Here is a 17,322-nt window from a genome sequence, read left to right on the forward strand (position 1 = left end):
TGGGGAGAAATCCCTGTGCCAGCCCCAAGAAATTCCAGTGCTGGATCAGGGCAGCTCCATACAAGGAGATGCAGAGATAACCATGACACAGAGTAGGGGTTAGAGGCTTTTTCAGCACAGACTGAGAGCCCCCAGCTGATGCTGTGAAGGGTACTGTGGCAGCTGGGCACAGCTCAGTGTGAGGGGCCAGTGCTGTTGAATATTCCTCTGGGGTGCTGAGGAATCAGATGTTTCTCTGGTCATCAGAGATGTTCTGCCAGGCACTGCTGAGAAATGCCGAGTGCTTGGGCTGCCTGCACTTGGTCGCCACATGTGATGTGTCAGTTCCTGGGCAGCCTGGCTGCAGGGGCCAGCTCAGCATGTGGCTTTGCCATCAGTGAGTGACCTGCTGCAGCTCTCTGTGCAGCACACAGACCGCTGGATATCTTTTAGTGAGGGTATTACAGGGATTTTTATTAACATCAAGTTTTGATTTTTGTTTGAAGCCACTGCTGCAGACAAGAGAGCCTCATTTCTTTGCACGGCCTTTCCACTCCCATCCTCAGCAGCACATGTCCTATGTCCACCAGACATGTCCTATGTCCCCCAGAAACCATCTTGTTGTGGATCACGCACACACGTGGCCTGTTACAGACCCTTCTCTGATAATTTCTACTGTTGAGTGCTGGCCCTGCTAAAAACTTCATCTTGTTTCCATTTAAAAATATTTATCTGACATTAATAAAAACAGGGCTGGGGGCAAACAGCTGTATTTGCCTATTGTATCTTCTTTCTGATTTGGTTCTGAAACCAACATAAATCCAGCACTTCTGTTATTCTGGAAGGCCTGGCCAGCAAAGTAGAGGAAAGATTTAAAGCCAGTGTGGGATTTGGTTTGTTCTGTTCTGTAGGATTTGGTTTGTTATGTGCTGTAGGAGGGATGAAATTAGTGGAGGGCTCATTAGAAGAGTGTCCAGCTAGGCTGTCTCTCCTGCCCAAGCACTTTGCCTCCTCAAGCCCCACAGCAGAGAACCAGCATGTGGTCAATTGTGGCGTGTTTGGATTTAATTTCTGTGCTGCAGAGACACATATATGTTTGAACAGCTGGGAAGGACATTTTTCCCTTTTAGAAAAAATCCTTTTGCTTTACCCACATTCAGTGTGTAGCCTCTTTTCTTTTTATTTTGTTTTTTTTTCTCTCTGGAAGGGCTGTGATAATTTATCTTTCCAGTCATGTGTTCTTCTAATTTCAAAGACTCCTCAGAGCTGGAAGGTGCTCCAGTGGAGAAGATCTCAAGCTTCAAACTATTTGAAGCTCCTGTCATGCTTCTGTCAGGGGCAGAAAGTGGGTCCTAGTAGATGTTAATTTGCCTCCATAGGAATAAAAGTGAACTCAGCAGGAGCTCCCTGAAAAGTCAGTCCTCCTTCAGCAATGTAACACCTGCAGGGGTTGAGAACCCATCAAAACAAAGCCTGCTGTGTAGCTGTGTCCATGTGTTCTACACGGGGTTTCCTGACTTGCTTCCCAGCCTGCTGATCTGTGTACCTTTGTGGTGCTGAGGTCCATCTTGATCCCTGATGTTCCCTTTGGCAACTCATTGCCTTTGTGTGCTGCCAGGGTTGCTGTGGAAGTGGTGACCACGATGACTTCAGCTGACGTGATGTGGCAGGATGGCACCGTGGAGACAAACATCCGCTCCAATGAGCTGATCCCTGTCCATCACCTGGACAACAATGAGTTCTGCCCCGGCGATTTTGTGGTGGACAAAAGAGGTATTGGATGTCAGAACAATGCTCTTAATTGCACAGTATGGCTCAGTTTGGATTCCCCTAATTTGCCCTGTAGCTGTTAGTGCTCACTTGGGGTGGGCACCTGACAGGGACAGCAGTGATTCAGCTGTCTTGGTGGGAATGGCAGCAGAGAACCATTATTTACATAACAAAGGTGAAGTATGACAACAGGAAGGATGTGGAAAGAATAAATACCAAGGATCCAAACTAGGATTTTCAGTATTCCTGCTGAGCAGGAGTTGCCAACCTTGAAAGTGCCAACAGCTCTGAGCTCGGTCCCAGAGTGAGGGGAGAAACAAACAGCTTACCTCAGGCTGTTTTCTCTGTATGGTTGATTTACCATGACCCTCATGTTTTTTTCATTGAGAGTTTTGGGGTCCAGAGGCCTCTTCTTGAATCCCTTTTCTTCACCGAAACAATTGGTGATGCTAGTGAGGGCCACAGGACAAGTTCAAGGAGACTTACAGTTTTTTGGATATGAAATATTGATGATGCCATTTGGCTCTCAGCTCCTTTTCTAGCAAGGATAGACCCTCAGCAGTGGGGACCAGAAGACACTCAGGCTGGGAAGCAGGAAAGCTGGCTTAGCATAAAGAGAGGCTGTTTTATGTGGCCATTTCTGATGAGTAATGTCTGACTGGTCTTCTGGGTTACACGTAGTCTGTGGAAACTAAAGTTACCCGTCAGTTCCAGCTCTACCATTCTAGTTTGGCAACAATTCTCACTGTGTAGGAAGAAGTGTTTTTCCTCATGCCATTCACAAGTGGAAGGCTTTAGCCATGAGAGCCCAGGAGCTGACAGCCTCAGTCACTGAGCAAAGTCTGTGCTCCTTTGCCTGATTTGTCTGTTTTATTCCCTACCATTGTGACCAATAGCTCAGAGCTCCCAGGATCCTGGGTTGTATGGAGTGGTGCAGTCTGGGGACCACATCGGTCGTACCTGTGTGGTGAAGTGGTTCAAGCTGAAACCCAGTGGAGATGATGTGGAGGTAAGTGCAGGACCCAGTGCCTGCTGCAACCAGTGAAGAGAAAGCAGCCACAAAATAACACAAACCTCACAGATAAGCCTGGAAATCAGCTCCGCATTGATTGTGTGTCCTTGAGGAAGGGAGCAGTGCTTATGGGCATGGGAGACTTAGCTAGAGGTGATGTCACTTCATACTTGTAGATGCCTGTGAGGTGGCAAAGACCAGGTAGATAATTTACATCCTGTGGTATCATCAGGTTCTGGTATGGATAAATATTTTTGCTAAAGTAGTCACAGACAATTGATTATTGAGTTCACTATAAGAATTTTTCCTCCCCATGTCTTTGCATGGTTCATAGAAAGAGGATCAATCTATTGCACCTTGTTGTGCTTGCCTCTGCCAGGTACTATTGCCCGTAGTTACCCTAATGCCTTTTTCTTGGGATTTATAGGAATGCTCTATTTTCCAGAGTCTTGATAGACTGCAGTCTAGTTGGAGCTGAGAGGGGGCCTCGACACTGCTTTGTCTTAGCCTGCCAGGCCACATTGTCATAATTGAGCAGGGCCCTTCATATGCAGAAGCAGAACACGTGTCTGGCCTGGGGTTGTGCTTCACTTATTACTCATAATTCATGAGCTCCTAGCTCTCTTTCTCCAGGAGAAATCAAAGGAAATATGTTTCCCATTAAATGACAAGGTTTTTTGTCATATACTCCCTGTTGCATTGGATAATTTCAAAAGTAAGCTCTTGCCCTTTGGGCCCCAGTGAACTGCTTTGAGAAATCTGGGTGTTCAGAAGGGAATAAAACACTGTGGTTGCACATCTCCTCATCATGGTGACATGGACCCTGAGGTAAAAGTGAGGGTGAGCAGATGAGACAGAATATCTGCTTCCTTCTGTTGTGCCTTGATCCACATGTGACTGGATGAGGTGACAAAGAGGGACAGCAGCAGCCCCTTGCAGGCTGTTGGAGCAGCTGAAAAGGGATCAAATAAAACACAAAGTGCTTTGGAGGGCTGAAGGTGTGTTCTGGGGGTCAGTGCAGCCTCGTGGGGCTGACATGTTGCACTGTGTCTCCGTGCAGCTGATCGGGGAGGAGGAGGATGTGAGCGTGTACGACATTGCCGATCACCCCGACTTTCGCTTCCGCACCACCGACATCGTCATCCGCATCGGCAACTCGGACGGAGCCGCGGCCAAGGAGGACGAGGTGGGTCCTGGGCACGGTGACCACAGGCCCCACACGGGCATCCTAAATAAACTCCCTAGCTTCCTGGTTTTGTATTGGTGTCCCCTGCTGTCATGAGTAACACATCAGAGCTCTGTCTGGTGGAGATGCAACCTTGAAATCCTTTGACCTTGATGACAGTCTGCAGCAGAGCAAGAGTGAAGCTGAGACAAGAACTGAACATATGCCTGAGGGCTTTTCATAGAGCTCTTGCTTAGGATTTCAGAGTTACTTGTAATAAAAGGATATTCTGTGGGCTCCTGAGCAACCATGAGGTGGTTTTGTCATGAAACCGGTTTCACTTGGCAGCAGAAGACTGGAGTTCAGCTATGGCAACTGAGCTGTGTTCATGTTAATTTTGTTGAGCTGATTGATTTCCTTGAGGGAAGAAGGAACAACTTATATTGTAGAGGAAACACCCCTGGAGGTACCTCCAGCTTTTGAGCCTACTGCCCTAAAAAAGTGTTAAAAGGTGTAGTGTGGCTCTTACAGCATGAAACACATCCCAGCCTGCTCAGCTGACCTAAATAACCTGCTGCAGGGCAAGGTGCTCCTTGCCTGCACACCCTGCAAGACTGTGGCTTGTTTGTTCATGCCTATGCTCTCTGAGGAGCCCCTGGTGCTGGGTGTTGGGGGGGCTGAGGGCACCCCACTAGAGGGCACCCCCATTCCACAGAAGACCTGTCCCTTGCTGGCACTGAAAGGCCACTGCTCCTGTCAAAGATCAGGATCTCCTGCCAGACCAGCACCCCCACTCCTTGTGGAGAACAGTTCTCCCCACCTCCATGGCATGTGGTTTCTGTACGTAGGATGCAGGTGTTGCTCTAGGTGGTTCTCCAGCTGGGGAATATGTTTCTCAAATCCTTTCTGCTCTGCACTGAAGTGCCTGGGGAAGAAAAGGGACTGACAAACCACTCTTGTCTCCACAGCCTTCGGTCGGACAGGTGGCTCGTGTGGATGTCAGCAGCAAGGTGGAAGTGGTGTGGGCTGACAATTCCAAGACTATCATTCTGCCTCAGGTGAGGTCCTGTTCCAGCTCCCAATATCGCTGTAATTCTTAGCTGAGTGACAAGATGTGGGTTTAAATCCTGTGTGCAGAGAGATTCACTGGGTGAGGGACTCTTGCTCTGTTGATTGGTGCAGTCCCATATGGTAGGGTGGCTTTCCAGTTCTGTTACCACAGGCAAATCCTTTTGTCAGGAGGTCTGGGCAACTAGTTGGTCATAACTACTCTCTAATCTAGTGATTAGGAAAGCCTGGATAGGTTCTCTTTGCATTAACAAGTGTCTCCCAGCTCTGCCCACAGCCCTGCTCCTGGCCTGCAGCACCTGGTGCTTTGCAGAGCTCAGGGATCATCGGTTCTGTCTGGAGCCCGGGTTAGTGCATTGCCCAACCAGGGCACTGCCAAAAGATGATTGCATGTTCTGTCTCTCTTGTGAAATGCCACCATAGTGGGGTTTTTGCTAAAGAAGCTCCTCCAGAAGCTGGGCCAGATCCACAAATTGTCACCTTAGCTAACCTAGGGATCAGACTCAAATCTTATCCCAGGGCAGGGAGGGAAAGGGTTGAGTGCAAGCTGAAAAATACAGATGCAGCCACACTGCTAATCCACTGCACCCTGCCTGTTTGTCTGGGGTTCTTTTAAGGCTTTTGTTGTAATTTCTTGTACTCATGCTTGCTACTTCTCATAGAGTTTCATCCCATGTCTTCTCTCCTTGTTGCCTGGAATGAAGGCAGACAGCCTAAAGATACAAAACAACCTACAGCTGTAGAGTCCCATTCTGTCACTGACAGAGCAACCACTGCCTCCACTGCAGAGATGCCTTAGCAAGTACAATGTACTTGAGCAAGATTCCTTTTTAAACCAAGCAGCTCTGCATTAATTACAGTAGAATAGTCAATGCCTGCACTGTGGCAGTGGACTGGGGCGTACAAAGCAGGCTGCTGTCTCCCTTCCCCTTTGTCACATGTGCTTGGATCACAGGCACAATCAGAGGTCTGATGCGTGCTCCACAAAGGGCTGTTCTCACACTGCAGTGCCAGGGCTCTGCAGCAGCTCCTGCTGTGTCACGCCAGTCCCTTCGATTCTGCTCCTCTGCATAATTATGGGAGTTAGAGAAATGTCAGAAGCATGAATTATCAGTTGGTAAAACCATGATTTATCAATGCCTGACCATGTGCCCAGGGACGAGCTGTCTGGGTGCTTTTTCACAGCTCTAAAAATAAAGATGGCATAACAGGCTAATTAACTTTCCAACTCAGATTTGGATTAGCTTTGAGGGGAGTGAGTTTTGATGGCTTTTCATGCCTGCAGTCACTTGTGTTGAACCCAGCTAACCTCTGCTAGCTGCCTGTCTCAGGGTGGCACAGGACTGGCTCAACAGTGCTGGTTCACTTGAAGGCTTTGACAAGATGACTGAGGGTCCCAGTGCTTTAGCCTCTGGGGTCATATCTTGCAAGATTAAGAGGATTCTTGGGCTGTCACTCAAGTATCAGAAGCTTGTGGATACAATGCTCCCATCTTGTCACTGCAAACACAGCCCTGTAAAGGTGTTCTTGCTCCCCTGGTTCTGTGTTGGTGCTTAAAGCTGGAGGAGGTCTGTAAACCTCTGCAGAGGGACCTCCTGAGATGCAGCATGTGCAAAAGCAAGTTGTAGGAGGTGAGGCTGGATGGAGTGGGGATGTGTTCAGCCTCCAGTAGTGAGAGGGAAGAGAGCATTTTATGTAAGAGCTTATTCAGCAACTTGGGTGAGGCTCCATTGTCCCAGCTGAATTTTAAGCAGTAGCCACATATAACAGCTAAAGCAGCCTAGCAAGGCTCTGTTGGCAAGTAGTGCGTGCCACGGGAGAGGAGAGCTGCTATGGGAATGTGTTCCTGGTTCCAGCATTGTCTCTGTGGAAGGACAGAGTGTGGAGGCAGCCAAACCAGGGCTCTGTGCCAACACAGTTGCTGGTGCAGAAGCAGGACCAGAAATACCAATTCCTCACATGATACCAAATACCTTCTGAGCTCTGTGTTCTGAAACCCTGGGGCATCCAGATAGCTGTGGGGCACCTGCCTGCTCTCCAGGGCTGGATCCCAGGCACTGGAAGGACTGCAGCCCATCTAGAGATTGCCCTAGTTTTACCCCCAATGCCATAGTTGGAAAAGTGGAGGATGGGACTGTGTGGTTTCATAATCTGTGCCAGTATAGATGGAATGGGTTTAAACAGCCCAACCAATTCCAAATGGAAACTCCTTTTTCATTACTTACTTTTAAAAACAACTAAAACTGTGCTTCAGCCTAAGTCTCGTGTAATTCTGCTCTCCTTTAGCACTTGTACAATATTGAATCAGAAATTGAGGAGTCAGACTATGATTCTGTTGACGGCAGCACCAGCGGGGCATCCTCAGAGTGGGAGGATGAAAGTGACAGCTGGGAGACAGATAATGGCCTCATGGAAGATGACCACCCAAAAATTGAGGACTTTGAGCCTGAGGAACCAGCAGCAGAGGAGGTGAAAAAAGTAGAACAAGAAGTCCAGGGAGCTGTGGCTATGGCAGTTGCAGATCTTGCTACAGAGAAAGCTGGCAAGGATGGAGCCCCAAAGAGCTTCCGGGAACTAAAGGAGGCCATCAAGATCTTGGAAAGCCTGAAAAATATGACTGTGGAGCAGCTGCTGACTGGCTCTCCCACCTCCCCAACTGTGGAACTGGAAAAACCCACTCGAGAGAAGAAGTTCTTGGATGATATTAAAAAGCTGCAGGAAAATCTAAAGAAGACCTTGGATAATGTGGCTATTGCTGAGGAGGAAAAGATGGAAGCCATGGTAGAGACAGAGAAGAAGGAAGAAAAAGCAGAGGCACAGACACCAGTGAGGTCAGAGTGGCCCAGTGAGACACCAGTGCTCTGCCAGCAGAGTGGAGGGAAGCCTGGAGTCACCTTCACCAGTGCCAAGGGAGAAGTGTTCTCTGTGTTGGAGTATGCTCCAGGTGAGTGTGGGATACTCAGTCCTTCTCTGCTGTCCTGCAGTGTTTCTTTATCCAAAACCTATGCCTCAAACCTTTTGGATTCTGTGTTCTCTCTTCTTCTTAGTCCTTTTCATAGCTCATTAACTAGAGAAGAGAAATTAAGCCAACTTCTGTAGCACAGTGTGTTCTGGGACCTAAGCATGGCTTTTAGATAGCATCTCTAGGCACTCTTGCACCTTTCCAAGCCCCAAAAGCGTGCTTCCCTCTTTCCCAGGGTGGTGACTAACAGTGGAGGGCTGCAGACATCAGTTGCTTTCCACTGCAGACATTTCCTTGCAAGTTGCAGGGTTTGTTCAGGCTTTTTTTTTTTTTTTTTCAAGGCTGAATTGGTTGAGGAGCAGAGCAAAAACAGCTGGTGTCCTTGTTCTGGGTGTCCTCAGTGAGTGGGTTTCCTTATTCACTGTCACCAGTGTTAGTGGCCAGAGATAAAAAAGAGCATCTGGCTGTATGGAACATTGGTGACAGTAGAGCCCAAGGTGCTCCAACCAGGCCAGACCTGGGTGGGAAAGGTGGCCAGACTGTTGTGAAGCTGCGGGTGTGGGCAAGGGAAAGTGGGGAGCTGTGCTTAGGTTTGGCAGGGAAAGGGCCATTGCTCTGTGGGATTGTCCCAGCTGTGGGACAAGTTTCCTTGCTGGGCCACAGGGGACAGTGTTGTGTGAGACAGTGAGAACAGGAGATGCAGGTTGTGGTTGCTGTACTGTGTGGGAAATAATCTCTCCTGCCTCCTGGCTCAGCACCAAAGCAAGTTAACTCCTCTCTTGCACATGATTCATATTACACATGCGTAGATTTGCCTTCACGAGGAACCTGTGGCAGTTTTCAAAGGCAAGCTGTAATTCTGTTGTCTTCCTTGTCCCACAGATTCCCATGCCTTCAAGAAAATGGAGTTCCAGCCCCCAGAAGCCAAGAAGTTCTTTAGCACCGTGCGGAAGGAGATGGCTCTGCTAGCCACCTCCCTGCCCGATGGCATCATGGTGAAAACCTTCGAGGATCGAATGGCAAGTGCCTGCTCTCAGATGCCTCTGTGGTAGTGCTGGGCTCAGCATCCAGATCCCTGTCTTTGGAATTCCCTGCTTAGCCCTAATCCTTTGCATTAGAGCTGCAGGAATGTGTGCACCATGTGAAACAGGGCTGTAATTACCCAAAATGGCTGCTTTTGCTGCTTTTGCATTCCCTGAGTCAGGGTGGCAAAAAAGGAGCTGCTGATTGCAGGGAGCCTGTTCTGGGTGTTGAGTGGGAAGACAGGTGGGCAGCCAGGAAGGGGCTGTGTCAGCAGAGAGTAAATTTGGGATTTTTGGCCCTCCTCGAAGCCCTGTTCCAGTTGCAAAGGTTCACTTTGCTCTCAGGGTGCAACTTCTGGCGGGGGAAGGTGCCCTGAGATGTGTTGCTTGAGCTGACACTTGAAAGGGCCAAGTTAATCACATCCCCAGTCTCCCTGCGTGTAAATACAGCTCTGCCAGGGTAAGACGGTGTTTCCCAGTGCCTGACCTCCTGCCTCTCCCCACAGGATCTCTTCTCAGCACTTATCAAAGGGCCCACACGCACACCCTACGAAGATGGCCTCTTCCTCTTCGACATCCAGCTCCCCAACATCTACCCCGCTGTGCCACCTCTCTTCCGCTACCTCTCCCAGTGCAGTGGGAGACTGAATCCCAACCTGTACGACAATGGCAAAGTGTGTGTCAGCCTCCTGGGGACCTGGATAGGCAAGGTAATGCTGTCCTCCACCTGTCCCTGGGGAGCAGGGGTTGTGCTGGGCTGCTTTTGGAACAAGTCACTTCCTACCAGACCTGGGTGACTTCTCTCTTGGGTGGTGCTTGAGCTGGGGTGGCTTGGGCTTTGGGCACTGGTTGAGGTGTCTGGAGCAGATAACTGGTGTAGTTTGGCTTTTTCTGGGTCTGTATTTGGCTCAACTGTCTCTCCTCAATGAGAAGTCTGTGGTCAGTCCAGCCATAGCAGAGATGCCAACACCAGCATGGGGTGTGCTTATGGGTTAGGGCTCTGTCTTCCACACTGTGGACAAAGCATGTAGCATGGTACTAAGTCCAGCTGGAGACTTGGAATAAGCAGAGCCAGGGAAATAGGTTTTGAGCAGGACAGGGCAGCTGGGAAGGGCTTGAAATTGATGGCTGGTGTGTAAGGTTACACAGTTCCAGACAGAACTGGCCTGAGGGGATGTGGTGCGGGTAAAAAAATAACGGAGAGATGTGTTGTTGAGATGGGACACCAGCACATCACGTGCTCCTGGAGTCAGTTCCTTGTTCCTGCCGTGAGCCACAGGATGTCGGCAACAGGAATGCAGAACTGGGGCCTCACTTCATGTGACAATAGTCACAGAGCAAACTGATGGTGCTTCAGCCCTTTAACATATTTGTGTTTGCATTTCAGGGGACAGAAAGGTGGACCAGTAAATCCAGTCTCCTTCAAGTACTCATCTCCATCCAAGGTAAATGCTCCTGCCAAGCCTGTGGGGCAAGAAAAGGCAGAGGGAGGAAGGAATGCTGGTTTGTGGGGGGCACACAATTGGAATCTGCCACCCCAGTTGGATTAGTGCTGCCTTTTGTTCTCACCTTGCTGGACAAAGCAGTGTCCTTATCTCTCTGCTTGAGCAGTGGAAGCAGGTGCCAGCTTTTCTCATGCCCAGAGTTCTGGCTGCATCCCAGGGCTCTGACACAATGCTTTCCCTTCTTCTCACTGCAGCACAGAGTTGTCTGCTTGTTACTCTGAGCTGACAGAGGTGAACCACTGTGTCCTCAGCCTGTTACCAAAGTTAGTTGAAGTTGCTAAACTGGGCCTCATTTGCAGGACTTTTTTTTATCCCCACTGAGTCACCCGCCCATCCTACCTGGGACATGTTTTGCACATGATGCTGGTGTTTATGCTCCTACCAAAGCAGAGAATAATCAGGGGTGTGCCTAGATGAGCTCCAGGGCTTCCTGCCATGGGGCTTTGCTCTGCCCTATCCAGTTTGGGAGCAGACAGACTAAATCACATAACTTCCTCATGGGTGACTTTCTGTGCAGGGAGCTCACGCATGTGATGAGAAACCTTTGACACAGAGCAAAGGTTCCTGCTGACTGGAGGCAACTCCTGCTCCTCTGAGCTCCACAGTCCACCTGAATCCTCCTGTGGGGGAAGGACAGCACAATAAAAGCCTTTTCTCGTTTCCAAAGCCAAGGATCTGAATTTAGAAAATGAAATACTAAATGTTTTACTGGAGCGACTTGGTGTTAGGGGAAAATCTCCTCTCCTGCTGTCTGGGTTTTGAGAGACACATGATCTCCCCAGCTCTAATGCAACTTGTGGCAGGCTGCCAGCAGCCTGGCAGTGCTGGGGCTGTTGCTACATACCTGTAATTTCATTAGACCAGAAGTAAGCAGGAGAAATCTTGGTAAAGGTGACTTGTCAAAGTCTTCTGTGTCTCAGAACTGCACTGTCTGATGGGACTCTGCTGGATAGAGTGAGCAGAACTTTGAGCAGAACTTGGCTAGCTCAAAGCCTGTTGCTGCAGTCTGGCCTTTGTTCTGATTAAGAGGAGGAGGAAAATAAAAGCTTTTGTTGTGTTTGTGGGGTTTTTTGCAGGAGGGAAGTGAAAGGAGCTGTGAAACCTCTCCCTTCCTGCCCTTTTGACCTGCTCTGCTGTTGTGTGCCCTCTGCATTGTGCTGGCAGAGGGCCGTTCTTGCCAGCCAAGGAACGTGGATGCCACTTGCCGCAGAGTCTGAGGTCCCTACCATGTCACACTGTGCTCCCCTTGCAACCCCAGTCCTTTGCATCCTGCACCTTCTGGGGGTTCAGCCTGGCCTGTGCTTGCCCCTTGATCTTGACCCTCTTGCAGGAGTGGACTGGCAGGGGATGGCACTTCCTGGCGTTCCTGCCTTAACCCCTCGGTGTCCCGTTCTGCCGGCAGGTCTCATCCTGGTGAACGAGCCCTACTACAACGAGGCGGGCTTCGACAGCGACCGGGGGCTGCAGGAGGGCTACGAGAACAGCCGCTGCTACAACGAGATGACGCTGATCCGCGTGGTGCAGTCCATGATGCAGCTGCTGCGCCGGCCCGTGGAGGTCTTCGAGCACGAGATCCGGGAGCATTTCCGCTGCAACGGCTGGCGCCTGGTGTCCCGCATCGAGTCCTGGCTGGAGACCAACGAGCTGGTGGAGCGCAGCCACGAACAGGCCAACGGGGCGGATTCTGCCTCCCTCCTGTGCGCCGACGGCAGCCTGGCCGAGAGCCCCGGGGACACGGCGGGGGCGCTGGCAGAGTGCGGCTCGGAGCAGGGGCTGGCCGCCGAACTGTCCGACTCGGCGCTGGACGCGAAGGAGGAGCTGGACGAGTCGGAGTTCCCGACCACAACGCCCAACACCGGCGACCTCCAACAGTACTCAGACTCGGAGAGCACAGGCCAAGCCAGGGGGGACCTGGCCAGAGACCGAACGGACGAGGGGAAGGCTGCCCAGGACTCTGCCTCGCAGCCCAGCGTGAAACCAAAGAAAAGGAGAAAGAGCTACAGGAGTTTCCTGCCGGAGAAGAGCGGTTACCCTGATATTGGGTTTCCCCTCTTCCCTTTGTCCAAGGGGTTCATTAAAAGCATCCGCGGTGTCTTGCAGCAGTACCGGGCTGCCTTAGCAGGGGCCAACATCCCAGAGTGGACAGAGGACAAATAAACCATCAGGTTAGGGACAGGCAGGTGCAGGGGAGAAGGGAAAGCAGCAGAAAGTAAATTGGCAAATGCTGTTATCAGTCAACTGTCTTCTCCTTCCAGCTTTTCTTCCTCAGCTTGGTTTGTTCCAAAGAAGGTGGTAGGCCTGACTGCTCCTCTGAGGAAAGGTTGTTTAAGCATGAATAACTCTTTGCCCCCAACCCCTCTTCCTTCCCCCTGTCCCATGTACATGCTCTTCTTGCAAGTTTGACCCTGCAATGGTAAGATTTGAGACCTGCACAGAAGCAGTCTTGCAGCCACGTTCCCTCTGCACTTTCATCTTGGGGCACCTTTCCACACAAGGACTCTTCCCACCCAGCACTACACCCAGCAGTTTGTTCTGATGGGGTTCCAGCCAGGAGAAGGGATTGCTGTAGTTTCTGGAAATGAAGGGTGCAATGCCCTCCCAGTCTTTATTTTTCTCGGCGTTCCCATGGGTTCTATGAAGTCTACCCCAGCTTATCTGTACTTAGACATTGGATTGTGTTTGCATTGGAGTTGTCTATGCCATACGGAGTTGCTCTAGTCTTAGTTGTTCACCCATAGCTACAAGGCTCTTCCAGTTGGGATTGGTAGGCAGGGCCAGAGCTCTGCTCTGGCACTTGTGCTACCCTGGGAGTGCTGCAGACTTTCCATCCAGTTCTGCAACTTCCAGGTCAGTCTCCTGGAGGCAAGTCTAGCCATCCCCACTTGTTTTTCTCCAGAGTGAGGCAAACTTCCCTTTCCCCACCATGCATGCCTGTCTTCTAGAAGTACATGGGATTCAGGGTTCTTCCCTTGTTACTTGCTTAGGTATCCATATCTTTTGTTCCCAGCCATCCCGGCTGTCACACAGCACTACACCCACCCTGGATCCCTGCCTCACCCGGGCAGGCAGCAGCGAGTGATCCTGGGGCCTGTTGTGGATCTGGTTGAGCCTGGTGTGACTGCTGCTCCCTCATCCAGCTGTACACGGGTGTTCAGGAGCCGTGGGAGCCAGGGTCACCCCGGGGAAGCCGTGTCATGGCGAGGCCCTGTTGTGGCAGCACCAGTTTGTGCGGGTTCCTGTGCTGTTACAGCAGTGCTGTTTTGGGCTGTTTTCAGCTCCTTCCCTTGTCAGCTGTTTCCCACGGTGGCCTGGTTGTGGCCACCAGCACTGTGGGCACAGCACTTCCCATCCCTACTCCCTGCCATGGTGCTGCTGGACACTCTGGGAAAGGCCTGGTGAGGGCAGCCTGAGCTGGTGACCGTGAGCACTTTGAGGCAGTGACTTGCCAGAGTCCCCTGGTCAAGTCCCCCTTCCTGAGGCCTCTGGTCCTGTATGCACACACCTTCACTTGGAGCTGGGTGGTCACACTCCAGCCCTGCTGCCTTTGCCCAGTGCTCAGGCCCCAGAGAGGCACCCACTAGCATCCATGGGGAGCACAGTCTATTGGGGAGAGTCCTTCCAGCTGCACAGCGAGGCAGTGGTGCCAGGCTTCCCAGGGAGGAGTTGGGCTGAGCAGATGGCTCTGCCAGAGGTAAGGATGGAGCCAGAGCTCTCCTTTGCTCTTGCTCAGTGTGGCTGCAGTTATAAATGGAGAACAGTGGGAGAATCCCAGCACGTTGGTGCAATGCTTTTTGCTCCCAGAAACATTGAGGGCTGCACCCACCAGCACAAATCCACCCCCCCCTCCACCCCCACCCTCCCCAGCTCCCTGTTCTTTCCTACTGCCCCCATGATGCTCCTGAGCCAGGGGCTGGCTGCACAAAGCCCTTCTCATGTCGCCATCCACCATTGGGATTTTGGAAGACACGTCCTTCTCCTGGTGCTCCGGAGGATGCAGGGCTTGGCTGTGATGAAGACCTGGGCTGCAGAGGTCTCCAGACACTGCTCTGTGGGTGCATCATCTGCAGCAGCTCCAGCCCTGCTCCAGGAGCCCTCCCTGCCTGGCAGGTGGGAGGGAAGGCAGGCAGGTGCCGATTTGGGGTGCAGAGAGGTGCTGGGAGCCGTGGGCGGGGCAGGCTGGAGCTGTAAGCACAGCCACGTTCGGGAGTGAATGGATCCCTTTGAGTGGAGCGCGGGAGTGTCTGGGAGGGCTGGGGGCAAGAGGTGAGGCCACTGCTCCAGGGCAGGGGAAGAACAGGCAGAGGCTGATTCCAGGCACTGACACCCTCTGTCCCCAGAGCCAGGCTGTGGCTGCCCCATCACCCACAGGACCAGGGATGGAAGAAGGGAGAAACCCACTGGGGATGGAGGAGCTGTTGAGTTCCCCTTTTCCCCTCCTTTACTCTGCAGCTCTCATCTCACAGGGCAGGCACCACGTCCTTCCCTTTGCCCAGAAAGTCTCTGATCCTACACAAGAGCTTTTGCACAGGCTGGGCTCCCTCTGAGGAGGTGGATGTTGGCCTTCTGGAAGGGGACACTGCTCCCCCCAGCACTGCTTGCTCTCTGCAGCTGTCCCAAACCCAGCGTGCACAGAGGTTTACAAATTTTCTAAAGCTTTTGATAATGTGAAGCTCCTGGGTGATGAGGTTGGTGGTGAGCACACTGCAGCTATGTAATTTTTTGTGTATGTATGTAATATTTAAGGGTAACAAAATTTAAAAGGCTAAAACCATAAAAAAAAATTAAAAACACAAAAAAAGCCAAAGCATGATGCATATTGTTAGCCTTAAAACTGGCTACATGACTGTGTGATGTACAAATGAGAGCAGCCTGTAACTGTTTTAAGTGCTGGGGAGGGGGAAGAAACATTACAAAATCAGTTTGTAGCCTTGATTCTGTACAGTATTTAATGAATAAAAAAACAAACCTGACTATTGAGGCCATGCTTAGAGGTGTGTTGTTCACGTGCAGATGTGGATGCTTGGTTGCTTATGATATATGTATAAAGTGCTGTGTGACCATTAAAACCTTTTTTACCTGCAGATTTTTTTTTGTTTGGCTAACCAAGGTGTAGTAAAGGAGGGAAGATGACTTGCCATTAAATTTTGCCTCTGTGAGTAGATCTGTGAGTTGTCTCTTTCTTTTCCCCACCACCCCCACCCCTCTTCTGGCACTTGCTCCTCTCCAGTGCATCCCTGCGCCAGCCTCGGGGCTGCACAGGGTCCTGCTGGCTGAAGCTGAGGCCGGTGAGTCTAGAGGGATCCAGGCCGGCCTGGAAGGAGGGGCTGCCTCTGTGGCTCTCTGTGAACTCTTCCCCAGGACCCTGATGTACAGAGGGCTTCTGTCAGCCTGGGCTTTTTTGTTTTCTGTGCTCCTTGCTGGCACCTGGTGCTTGCAGGTGGCTCAGTGCGTGCCCCAGCACAGCTTCTAGTGGCCCCGGTGCTCGTGGCCAGACTCAGGCAAAAAAAAAAAAAACCTTTTGCAGCCCCCCAGCCTGGTAGGCCCCTGAGAGCTCTGCCCTGCCCCTCACCTCAGCACACAGGTAAGTGTGTGATGGATGGGGCTGCACGCAGCCGTGTCCGAGCTGCTGGAATCTGGAGCAGTGATGTGGAGTCGGGTGTCCTGACTTATGTTTTGTCCCCCTGGGGGCCCTCCCTGCTCGCCCTAAGCCTGCGGGAGCAGCTCGAGGTGCCAGTGCACGACAGGGGCAGTGTCTCGGTGTGCTGGAGTTGTTCGCAGCACCCTCTGCCCCCTCCCTCGGTCCGGGGAGCGAGGGGCTGTGCGGGAGAGGGCCGGGGGCTCCCACCAAGAGCCCGTTGCTGCCGTCCAGCAGGCTTTGGAAGCAGATGGGTGATGGCAGAGCTGTGCAGCGAAACCCAGGAAAGGGAGGGCAATGGCGATCCCGGCCAACCTGCTGCTGGGAGCCCACAGGATTCCGGGAGGAGCCTGCAGGGAGCCTTTCAGGCGCTGTGAGCCTGAACGGCTCCGCTCTGCTGCTGATCTGTGTGCGGTGACAGACAGCGAGAGCTCTGAGCGCATCCCCTGCCATGGGCTCTCCCTCCAGCAGCTCAGCAGGGTTAGAGAGTTATTGCTCAGCCTGTTTTTACACCTGGCCCGGTGCCACGGGGGAAATAACTTTATTTTGGGAGGTGGTTCCCAGCTGCTGCCTGCCCTGCTGGCTCAGGAACAGGGCTCCTCTCCATGAGCAAGTGAGGCCATGGGGGGAGGACAATCGTGCTCTTCTTTCCCGGATCTGCCATCCTAATTGCATAGTTTGCAGTTGAATAAATGCAAATAGCCACCACTGTTTACTCTTCTGCTTTGTACTTGAGCCCTGAAAATGAGGTTTAATTACTGCAATTTTATATCAAAGAGGCTGAGTAATCCCCTCCAGGCAAACCCCAGGGCAGGGACCTGTAGCAGGGCTCCAGCTGGCCCCGGGCAGCCCGAGAAAAGGGATGCAAGGGTCCCCTGAAAGTTCCCTGCTGCAGGCAGAAAGCCAAACCCCTCAGCTCCAACGACCCCTCCTTGAACCTCTTCCATGAATCCTTCCCTGCTGAAGGAAGAAATCCAGGCAGCGAACTTTCCCCATGATGTCCCCAAGTGTACTGCAGGGCTGAGCTCCCTGGATACGATCAGCCCCAGCATGAGGCTGAGCAGGGAGGCATCGCTGCACCCCAAAAATGGGAGTGGGTGGTGGCAGCGTTGCCCTGTGTCCTGCATCCTCAGCACCTCCCCTGGGAGCATCTCCAGGGCCCCTCACTCCACACAGGGCTGCGGTGCTGAGCTAAACCTGTCCC

The 17,322-nt window shown here is 51.8% G+C and overlaps 1 protein-coding gene across 1 annotated transcript in view; it reads left to right on the forward strand.

The window, feature by feature from the left end:
• The window catches only part of UBE2O (ubiquitin conjugating enzyme E2 O), a 62,751-nt gene extending 47,109 nt beyond the window's left edge, over nucleotides 1–15,642 (forward strand). The window contains exons 10-18 of the mRNA XM_053960292.1: nucleotides 1,598–1,752; nucleotides 2,646–2,758; nucleotides 3,822–3,947; nucleotides 4,895–4,984; nucleotides 7,281–7,938; nucleotides 8,839–8,975; nucleotides 9,485–9,688; nucleotides 10,366–10,423; nucleotides 11,886–15,642. Coding sequence (XP_053816267.1) covers nucleotides 1,598–1,752; nucleotides 2,646–2,758; nucleotides 3,822–3,947; nucleotides 4,895–4,984; nucleotides 7,281–7,938; nucleotides 8,839–8,975; nucleotides 9,485–9,688; nucleotides 10,366–10,423; nucleotides 11,886–12,640 — 2,296 coding nt within the window. The 3' untranslated portion in view covers nucleotides 12,641–15,642. The remainder of the gene's footprint in view (nucleotides 1–1,597; nucleotides 1,753–2,645; nucleotides 2,759–3,821; nucleotides 3,948–4,894; nucleotides 4,985–7,280; nucleotides 7,939–8,838; nucleotides 8,976–9,484; nucleotides 9,689–10,365; nucleotides 10,424–11,885) is intronic.
• Nucleotides 15,643–17,322: the final 1,680 nt, after the last annotated feature.

Source organism: Vidua chalybeata, chromosome 19 (genome assembly GCF_026979565.1).
Source record: "Vidua chalybeata isolate OUT-0048 chromosome 19, bVidCha1 merged haplotype, whole genome shotgun sequence".
Classification (NCBI taxonomy): domain Eukaryota; kingdom Metazoa; phylum Chordata; class Aves; order Passeriformes; family Viduidae; genus Vidua; species Vidua chalybeata.